This window comes from Cheilinus undulatus, linkage group 9 (assembly GCF_018320785.1).
Source record: "Cheilinus undulatus linkage group 9, ASM1832078v1, whole genome shotgun sequence".
In the NCBI taxonomy this organism is placed as follows: Eukaryota; Metazoa; Chordata; class Actinopteri; order Labriformes; family Labridae; genus Cheilinus; species Cheilinus undulatus.
The window spans coordinates 1,902,419-1,912,958 of NC_054873.1; the positions used below are offsets into that span (position 1 = coordinate 1,902,419).

The 10,540-nt window shown below is 42.0% G+C and overlaps 1 protein-coding gene across 1 annotated transcript; it reads left to right on the plus strand.

The window, feature by feature from the left end:
- Positions 1-417: 417 nt before the first annotated feature.
- Positions 418-4,941, plus strand: cln6b (CLN6 transmembrane ER protein b). The gene is made up of 9 exons (XM_041796489.1): positions 418-476; positions 596-682; positions 883-1,006; positions 1,647-1,745; positions 1,840-2,028; positions 2,682-2,737; positions 3,110-3,232; positions 4,566-4,694; positions 4,797-4,941. The coding sequence occupies exons 1-9, from the start codon at positions 418-420 to the stop codon at positions 4,939-4,941; spliced, it is 1,011 nt and encodes a 336-aa protein (XP_041652423.1).
- Positions 4,942-10,540: the final 5,599 nt, after the last annotated feature.

The window sequence follows — 10,540 nt, forward strand, 5'->3', positions numbered from 1 at the left end:
GGGGCAAAAATGGGATATAGTGGCAAAAAGAAGTCACAAAAACAGGCAAATATGAGGAAGCAAGTGGTATTTAATGGCAACAGGTAGCCTATATGAGTAAAAAATGACAACAAAAATGGTGTAAAGGGGCAAAAAATGAGTAAAAGGTTGCAAGAAAATGTCAAAATGGGTACAAATGTAGGAAAAGGTGGTATTTATTGACAAAAGGTAGTTTAAATGGGTGAAAAGTGGCAAAAAAGGGGAAAAAAGGGCAAAAAAGTTTCATTGTTTTAAGGGTTTCTGGGGTAATGATATTTAAATGCAGACATAAAAGAGATCATCACAGATAATCACACGTTGAGTATCAGGGATTTGGAGCTTCTCCTCAGTTCTTAGTTGAAGCTTCAGCAGAGATTACAGCCTCCAGTCTTATCAAACATGGCCGACAAGCTTTGGGGGATTTTCTGCCATTCTTCGTCTCAGGGTGGACGGGGACCGTCAGTGGACAGGCGTGTTCAGGTCTCTGACATGTTGGACAGGGTTCAGGTCTGGTCTGTCCACGCTCTCTCAGACTTTCACAGAGTTGTCCCTCCTGTTGTCCTGGATGTGGTCTCAGGGTCACTGTCATGATGGAAGGAGAACTTCTGAGCACGAGGGAACAGGTTTTCACAGAGATCTCCGGACTTTCCCTCAACCCTGACCTGTAACCCAGTCCCTGCTGCTGAGAAACACCCCTACAGCATGATGCTGCCACCACCATGCATCACTGTTGGGTTGAGTGGGGCCTGGTTTCCTGTGGTGGGCTGCAGTGATGGCTGTCCTCCTGGGACGTTGTCCCGTCCTCGCCCAGGATCTCTGGATCTCAGTCAGAGTCTAGAAACCTTCTGTTTTCTTCTTCTGCAGTCGCTCTGTCAGTTCTGCAGAGATGGACCCGGTCCTGTCGTCAAAGCCTCGCTTCCACTTCGATCTCTGGCTCTGCTTCACAATCCAGAACTGGATCCTGGATGTGGGACAGCCTGTTGCTATGGTAACCAGACTCTATATATATATATATATATATATATATATATGAAATTTAAGGCTGATAGGACACATTCTTTGATCTCATTAACGTTGAGTGACCTTTTTGCTAGTGAGCAAAAACAAAAATATCTATGAAATACAGAAAATAAATGTCAGCACCCTGAGAATTTCTCTTTTTACTTTTTTGGTGAAAAAGTAAAAAAAAAAAATAGATAGCAGTACTTGGGTTGTAAAGACCTTTTTTATGAAAAGTTTGGTATCTTTGTATATGATGACAAATATTTATAATATTTCTAAATAAGCCATATCATAACTGTTGTATTAAACTAACAGCTTTATTTAATTCCTTAGTGATTTATTTTAGTGTGACTTATATAGAACATAAAAGTAGTTTTTTGCTTAGATTTTCAAGGTTTCCAAAATATCATCTAAAGTCAGAAAATCCTCAACAGAACGTACAGAAAATGATTCTGAAGCGTTACTGAAATCTTAAACCGATTTCAGCCTAACTAATTTATTTTTTAAACTTTCTTTTGAGACACAAAAATCTGATTTATGAGGCCAAGAGAGCAGCAGAAGATGTTTCACACATTTAACCAAGTCTTTTAAAGGAGCAGGTCATTAAATCTGTGTTTTCTCTTCAGATCCTCCTCCCTGCAGGCTGGCTTCCCCTGAACCGTCCCAGTATTTCTGATTATCTCCACTTCCTGTTCGCCGTCAGCGCTCCGCTCCTTCTGCTCAAAGTAATGGAGAAATAAAACATCGCAGCACATAAACCAGGAATAAACTCCAACAGAGCTTTCCTTCTGATGATTCTGATTGTTATTATGAACGCAGATGCTTGAACGCAGCCCCAGGAAGCTGCCTCGCCTCGCCATCCACCTCAGCATCATCTCTGTCGTCATGGGAACCAGCTTCCACCTGGTGGCTGACTCCATCACCCGACGGCTCCTTCTGATTGGCTACCAGCTTCACCTGCCGGTCCGAGAGAATCCGCTGATGCAGGAGCTGCGTCCGCCCTCGCTGGTGGGTCTGACTCCCTTTTTAACTAAATCTATCAATAATTAACGAGTCAAAGCTCATCATTAATATCTCCTATTGATCAGGCTTTAACCCTCAGGCATCACTAGGGACATTTTTGTTGTTGATTTTAACCCTTCAAATGCCAGTTTGATTACAGGATGGTCATATTTTTTCTAAAAAACACACAAAACATTGATTATGTTCCAGAATACTAATGGGGGGGGGGTTGAATCAGTCCTGGGTATGTCCAACATTAGCCAAAATACTGACTTTGATGCATTTTTAGTTTTTGTGTAGCATCTGATTTAAAATTGACTACACTTGGGAGTCATTAAGGCCAAAAACGTCCCATTGACTCCCATTCAAACCACATTTTTTGATCTTTAAGTAATCAAACTGGCATTTATAGGGTTAAAATCCTCACAATGATTGAATGTTTGGTAGTTTTGAGCACAGCTGATATTGTTCAACAGATTTCTGCAAAAAAAAAAAAAAAAAAAACAGAAAAAACCATGAATCTGTTGAGTTTTTATAGCAGTTTTTTGAAGTGGACATTTTTGTCCTTGATGGCTTTAAAGGGGAGTGAACTAGAGTGATGCCTGAGGGTTCATAGGTGGAGGCTAAAATCTTAAATATCTATGAATGTCTTATTTCAGGTCGATATTTTTGAGCTCCTGTTCTACTTGGATGATTCTCTCGGTCATCTCATGTGGTAAGAAACCTTCTAGTTTATGATTTACAGAACATATTTACTGAAGAATTCAGCCATTTTTAATATCTAAAATGTTTTTACTCATTTATTGTGCTTATCTGGCATTTTAATAATGATGAATTGTCCTGGTTTCATTCCATGTTTCCTAATTTATAACTATCCTCTGCCTCCAGGGAAGATTCATTCATATATGTGTACCTTTAGATGTTCTCCTGAGATTTAAACCATAAATGGTGATGGATGTGCAGATTTCTTACTCTGAATATTAGAATGAAACTATGCAGGGAAAATCTAAAATACAAGTGAATGCATTAGAAATGAAAGAGTTAAACACCTCCTGTAAGGTGTGTTCCTCCCTGTCGTCTCCTGCAGGTACGTCCCTCTCTTCCTCATCCTCTTCCTCTTCTTTAGCGGTGCTTTCTGTCACAGGAAACAGGAGGAGAAGATCCCTCCAGCAGGATGGATGCTACTGGCTCCCAGCACTGCCTACTACTGGTCAGACTGCTTCACTGCAGCTGCACACACACACACGCACACACACACTCATGTCCACGCTCGGCCTCAGTTTTAGTCTCTGTCAAAGCAGAAAGGCAGCATTGTTCTGCTTGCAGTGATACTCAGGTGTTTCAGACCTCTGTAGAAATGTTTAAGGGTCTAAATTAAAGCTGTTGAGTTTATTCAGTCATTTAGAGCATGGTCATGACTGTCTGCAGCATGATGGATCTCTGCGTCTGCTGTTTCAGCCTCACTCTGTGATCATAAATGTGTGACCATGTCACCGAGGAGATCCTCACAGCTCCAGTGTCAGTGTTGTTTATTTAGTTTGTTCATAGCGCCTGCGTCACAGGAGCAGGAGGCTGATTTCTGCTGGAGTGTGAGTCTGATGTTAGAGCAGACACCTGTGAGTGTTTCTCAGATATCAGCTGATCTGAGAGTGTAACTACGCTCTGATGGATGATACTCCAACACCTGAGGCTCTCAGCAGTCACTAATAATTGATCAGGTCGCTCTCAGGTGTTGCTGACTAATTACTTTATTGATGGAGGAGCAGCCAGAGCCCAGAGCAGCAGGGTCAGAGACAGACACTCAGATCAGTCCTTTATATTAGCAAAACTGAATTTAAGTTTGGGTTCATGTCTTTAACTCGGTGTCTGCTTCTAAACGTCATCCTCAGTCTCTCAGCTGTGCTGCCTTCATCGTCTGAGGATGATGATTTTTAACTGGTGCAGAGAAGAGGAGCTCTGATCCTCCCGAAAATGACAGAAAATTGTAGAGAAACAAGATTAGTTTGCTTGATTTGATTGGACTTTTAAATTCTCCCTCCCCCTTCTTCATTTCTCCTTTTTCTCATTGCTGCCCCTTTAAATAAATTCACTGTCTACGTTATTTGTTCACTATTAAGAGAGATTTTTCCTTTTTGCTACTGATATATTGGTCTCAAATAAGGTGGTCAGCATTAATGCATTAATCAAGATTAATCAAAGTCCATAATTAGCAGACATAGAATTTTTAGTAAATTGCAATTATTGCAAGATCTTTTGCCCATTTCTTCGGTTAACCAACACATCATTTTCCTTTTTCCGTGGCTGAGTTGATGGAGATGTTGATACCCAGATTTCTTTGTTTTCTTTCAAAATAAAAGCAGGCCTGTATCCAGAAGGATGTCGTTTACCTTCAGTTTAAGACAGAACAACAATAAAAAAACAAACAGTTTCAAGTGCAAAATAGTGGAAATTGAGAATTTCTAAAGGGTTTAAAAGTTGAATCACTGACAGCCTTGGTTTAGATAAATGAGCCAATCACAGCCCTCCTCTCTCTCTCTCATCAGGTTCCTCATCACTGAGGGTCAGACCTTCATCCTCTTCATCTTCACAGTGTTCGCCATGACCGCCACAGTGATGCACCAGAGGAGGCGGGGCTTAGTGCCTGACAGCAACGGCCTCTTCATGCTCTACAGGTGTGCAGAAACCACATTCTAGTATTCTAGCTACCACATCCTCCATGAGTTTATTCGAGAGCTCATTTCATGTGAATAAAACCGTGTCTGTGCTCCGTCCAGCTTCTATGGCGCTCTGGTCCTGGTGGCGGTCTGGGTGGCGTATCTGTGGAATGATGCCGTCCTGCGGAGGAAACATCCCGGGCTGATCTACGTCCCCCAGCCTCGAGCCGTCTACACGCTCCACCTCCAGAACAAAAAGACGTAACAGGACCCCTCCCACCTCGCCTAAAAAAAGACTCTGATCAACCCATGACGGCCCAGACAGAGGGTCTCACCTGCAGCCAGGAGAGTGTGGATTTACACCGATCTGTTTGTGACTTTCAAGACTCTCTGGGAAAAAATCACTAAAGGTCAATGTGGAAAACTGACTCTGTGGGTCTGTCAGCTGTAGGAAAACATAACCAATGACAGTCCGGGACGTCCCACGACCACGATTCAGCAAGACTGGCCTGTTTTTCTAACCTGCCCCTCCCACTCAGCCTGTACCGGCCAGGAAGCTAGGCTATCCGGGCTAACAGATCGGTGGTTTCTCTGGAATTTAGCGAGTGTTTGGCCGACATTGGCCCCCAAACAATGTCACCTTAAACGCACGCACTATGGAACATTTTTGAAGCGTTTTATTTTTACCCAGAAAGCCTCTGTGTTCTTGTCTGTACTCTACAAAGTGAACTTCGACTACCGGTACGTGCTCTTGCATTGGCAAAAACACAGATGGCTTCTGGGTAAAAAAATAAAACACTTGAAAAATAGTAAGAAGTTTTGAGCTAACATTGATTTTTGGCCCATTTTTACCAAATTCTCGCTGAATTCCTGGGAGAAACTGAACCAATCTGTTAGCCTGGATAGCCTAGCTTCCTGGCCAGTACAACCAGTAAGTCCTCCTTAAAGGGGCAATGCTCACTAAATCACTGCAGGCCAAAGCCACTACACTGCTAGGTACCTTATACCAGTGGTCCTCAACCTTTTCAGCCCGTGATCCCCAAAATAAAGGTGCCAGGGACCGGGGACCCCCGCCGAACCTGAAGGTGGTTGAACACGGCCATTCAAGAATAGTCATGTGGAGACAAGGCCGCACATAAGGGGGGTAAAAGGGAGGGCTTTCTGGAGCCGAGACAAATCTGGGGCCCATGGAGGTCAGAAAAATCCTGATCCATTATAAAGTTAAGCTGTGACACCCATATTCTATATTAACGACTCTCATCTAAGAAACAAATGTCTTTTTTTAGTCATTTGTGTAGTAAGTAGCCTTCTTAAGAATCCAAATCCCTTTAGTTAGTACGCATTAAAATGGGTTAGAAGTGCTAAAATGGGTTAATAATGGCAAAAAGGTTTTAAAAAAGTGGTGAAAATGGACATAAACAGTGTTAAAAGTGGCTGAAATGGCTTTAAATTGGCAAAAATGTGTGGAAATTTGGTGAAACGGGATGATAAATGGCTTTAAACTGGCAAAAAAGCATTACCTAAAAAAGAGAAAATGGGCAGGTATAGGCAGAAATTGGTTAAACTAGCAAAAATGGGCACATCAGATGGTGAAATTTGGGTAAAATGGGAAAAATTGGGTGTAAAAATTAGTAAAAAACAAAAGAGGGGGGTTAACAGTGGCAATGATGGGTCAACAGAGGAAACATTAGGCTTAAGTGGCAAGAACTGGTTTAGAAGTGGCAAAAACAGGCAGAAAAATGGTGGAAAGAGTTCAAGACTGAAAAAAATAGGTGTAAAATGGTAAAAATGTGTTAAAATTGGAGGGAAAATTGGTTAAAATTCGTGTAAAGTGGTAACAGTGTGATTTGACAAATATTCTTAGTTTTTGTAGGGAATCAGGGGACCCCTCAGTGTCTCGCCACCCCCAAGGTTGAGAACCACTGCCTCATACAACCCAACCTCAGAAACACTGAAATGTCCCTTTAAAGGGCCGTCCTACTTCATAAATCAGGGTTAACCCAGCACCCGCTGGAGGGGAGGCTGGTTCATGGGTGATGGTGGAGATCTGGACCAGGGTGGAGACAGTGAGTCTGGATGTGATAAGGTCTCATTGGAGGAGGGGCCGACGATCCTCCCAGCCCGTCAGTGTCATGTAAATAAACCTCAAACATCAGGTTTAGTAGAGCTGGGCGTGGTTCTGTTTAACAGGCGTCAGGTCTATGGAGCTACTGTTGTTACAAAACAGACAAACGTAAATCTCTACCCGGTCTTTGTGTGAATGGATTTGTTTTAAAGAGAGGTCTCAGCAGAAAATGGGCCGTTAGGAACCCCACACACATCTAGCTGAGGTCATTGTGACACCTTCAGGCACCTTAAAGGGGACTACCAACTCACTTCCTGTGATTCCAGCCTAAATCATGACTCCGCCTCCTCCTCGCTGACGCTGGTGGGACATCCACCAACCATCCAGAACTCCATCCATCTGGACAAGGGGGTCAAACTCAATCACAGCAGGGGCTGGAGTCTGGATTCAGGTCTGACCTGAGGGCCTAACAGGGTCGCCTTTTTAACCTAAACTGTCAACCTCATTTCACCAGTAATAAAATATGAAAAAAAAACAGCACTTTTTTACATTTAAAAAATTAAAAGATCAGTTTAAAGGAGAAAAATAAATTTGTTAGTTTGAAAAGGTCAAAAAATGATGCTGAAATTGAAAAATATTGTTTTTTTAATGGTAAATATCTTAGAAAATCAAAATCATGAGTTTTAAAGGTCAAAATATGAAATAAATTTTGTCATTGTGAAATTAAAAATCAAAATTTGATTCAAAATTTTAAACTGAGTCTAAAAGGTCAAACTATGGGATTATGAAGTCAAAGTTTGGAGTTGAAAATGAGATAAAATACAAAATAATTGGTTAAAAATGTCAAAATATGAATTAGAAAATTAAAATTACGAATCTTAAGGCTCAAAATATTATTTGAGAAATCAAAATTATGAGTTGAAATGCTCAAAGTACGAAATAAAAAGTCAAAATCCTACATTTGAGTCTGAATTGTGAGATACTAAATTGAAAATATGAGATTAAAACACAGTTTTTCCCACATTCCTTATCTAAATATTTTTACTCCTGACTTTTTCAGATTTTATGACCTCAGACTGATGGGCCAGTTAGAACAGAAATATGAGATCATCTTGTGGGCCGGATTTAACTGTTCCACGGCCGGATTTGGCCCCCGGGCCTTGAGTTTGACACCCGTGATCTGGACCATCCAGTGTAGCACCAGAGGATCACTGTTTGAACATGAGTCCTCATGTATCTCTGACTAGGTATGATGCCTATTTCAGGCGTTTCCCCTGCAGAGAGATCTCTCTCCCATCGTGATGAAGCCTGTGACCTGGTTAATAATGAGGAACGACCTCGTTAGGAAGTCTCCCTTTAATTGGACTCACCTGGCAGATTAGCGAGCACACCTGTCTGAGTCTGATGGCAAAGCAGAGGAGGAAGATTTTGTGATTTTGAATATAAATATAAGTATAAAAGTTTTCTGAGCTCCACAAACACCTCTGAGCTTTTGCATAAATTGTTTCTCCTCCATGAAGCTCTGTTAGAGAAAATAAAAATGATGGAGCAGAAATGATCCTCTCATACAAAGCTGCATTAATTCTACACTCTGAGATGATTTATTAATATTTCAGTTTTTAGCGACCTTCATGGCCCCAGAGGAAAACTGTTTAAACTGCAGAGAGAACACGATTTTAAAATTCTATCCATGAGGCGTTTCTGAATAAAAATGTGAATAATTAACTCTAAACTCATCCTCACTGGCTTCCTTTCTCTCTGATTTCCTCTCTTTCTGTCCACAGCTCTCCTCATCTTCAATATTTGTGTTCAGTGAATCTAAAACTCACAGTCGAGCCTTTTTGGGAGGAAAACCTCAATATTTCTGCTGACTAAGCAGATAAAGGTCTGTCTCTTTCCAAACAGCTGACAGTGTCAGTTCTGTGGATCAGACATGCTCTGTGGACTTTAATCATTCATATTTAAACATGGAGGTGATGCACAGAGTAACAGCCGTACTCTGGCACTGAAACAGTCAGACAGGAACGACTCTCACCCCGCTCACTAGGGACAGGAGGAAGTGCAAAGTATGGATTTAAATCAGTGGTTTCCAGACTTTTTTCACCAAAGGTACACCTAAGGGCCCTTTGGCCTAAATGTTGAAAAACGCACACTACAGGGCCCATGGGAGGCAAAACATGTGCTTAAGTGCCCTCTTTAGAGCCAAAACACGCTAAAGTGCCCTCTTTAGAGCCAAAACAAGCTAAAGTGCCCTCTTTAGAGCCAAAACAAGCTAAAGTGCCCTCTTTAGAGCCAAAACACATGCTAAAGTGCCCTCTTTAGAGCCAAAACACGCTAAAGTGCCCTCTTTAGAGCCAAAACAAGCTAAAGTGCCCTCTTTAGAGCCAAAACACATGCTAAAGTGCCCTCTTTAGAGCCAAAACACATGCTAAAGTGCCCTCTTTAGAGCCAAAACATGCTGAAGTGCCCTCTTTAGAGCCAAAACACATGCTAAAGTGCCCTCTTTAGAGCCAAAACACACACTAAAGTGCCCTCTTTAGAGCCAAAACACGCTAAAGTGCCCTATTTAGAGCCAAAACACATGCTAAAGTGCCCTCTTTAGAGCCAAAACACACACTAAAGTGCCCTCTTTGGAGCCAAAACACATGCTAAAGTGCCCTCTTTAGAGCTAAAACACATGCTAAAGTGCCCTCTTTAGAGCCAAAACACGCTAAAGTGCCCTCTTTAGAGCCAAAACACATGCTAAAGTGCCCTCTTTAGAGCCAAAACACATGCTAAAGTGCCCTCTTTAGAGCCAAAACACATGCTAAAGTGCCCTCTTTAGAGCCAAAACACACGCTAAAGTGCCCTCTTTAGAGCCAAAACACACGCTAAAGTGCCCTCTTTGGAGCCAAAACACACGCTAAAGTGCCCTCTTTAGAGCCAAAACACACGCTAAAGTGCCCTCTTTAGAGCCAAAACACATGCTAAAGTGCCCTCTTTAGAGCCAAAACACACGCTAAAGTGCCCTCTTTAGAGCCAAAACACATGCTAAAGTGCCCTCTTTAGAGCTAAAACACATGCTAAAGTGCCCTCTTTAGAGCTAAAACACATGCTAAAGTGCCCTCTTTAGAGCCAAAACACACGCTAAAGTGCCCTCTTTGGAGCCAAAACACATGCTAAAGTGCCCTCTTTAGAACCAAAACAAATGCTAAAGTGCCCTCTTTAGAGCTAAAACACATGCTAAAGTGCCCTCTTTAGAGCCAAAACACACGCTAAAGTGCCCTCTTTAGAGCCAAAACACACGCTAAAGTGCCCTCTTTAGAGCCAAAACACACGCTAAAGTGCCCTCTTTAGAGCCAAAACACATGCTAAAGTGCCCTCTTTAGAGCCAAAACACACGCTAAAGTGCCCTCTTTGGAACCAAAACACATGCTAAAGTGCCCTCTTTAGAAACAAAACACATGCTAAAGTGCCCTCTTTAGAGCTAAAACACATGCTAAAGTGCCCTCTTTAGAGCCAAAACACATGCTAAAGTGCCCTCTTTAGAGCCAAAACACACGCTAAAGTGCCCTCTTTAGAGCTAAAACACATGCTTAAGTGCCCTCTTTAGAGCCAAAACATGCTGAAGTGCCCTCTTTAGAGCCAAAACACATGCTAAAGTGCCCTCTTTAGAGCCAAAACACACACTAAAGTGCCCTCTTTAGAGCCAAAACACGCTAAAGTGCCCTCTTTAGAGCCAAAACACATGCTAAAGTGCCCTCTTTAGAGCCAAAACACACGCTAAAGTGCCCTCTTTAGAGCCAAAACACATGCTAAA

What these genes read in the sequence shown, in the direction of transcription:
- cln6b (XM_041796489.1), top strand. Translation starts at nt 418, where the DNA reads ATGGCCGACAAGCTTTGGGGGATTTTCTGCCATTCTTCGTCTCAGGGT. An exon ending in AGCTGCGTCCGCCCTCGCTG is followed by an intron (nt 2,029 to 2,681) that starts GTGGGTCTGACT and finishes GTCTTATTTCAG; the next exon opens with GTCGATATTTTTGAGCTCCT. An exon ending in GGCCTCTTCATGCTCTACAG is followed by an intron (nt 4,695 to 4,796) that starts GTGTGCAGAAAC and finishes TGCTCCGTCCAG; the next exon opens with CTTCTATGGCGCTCTGGTCC.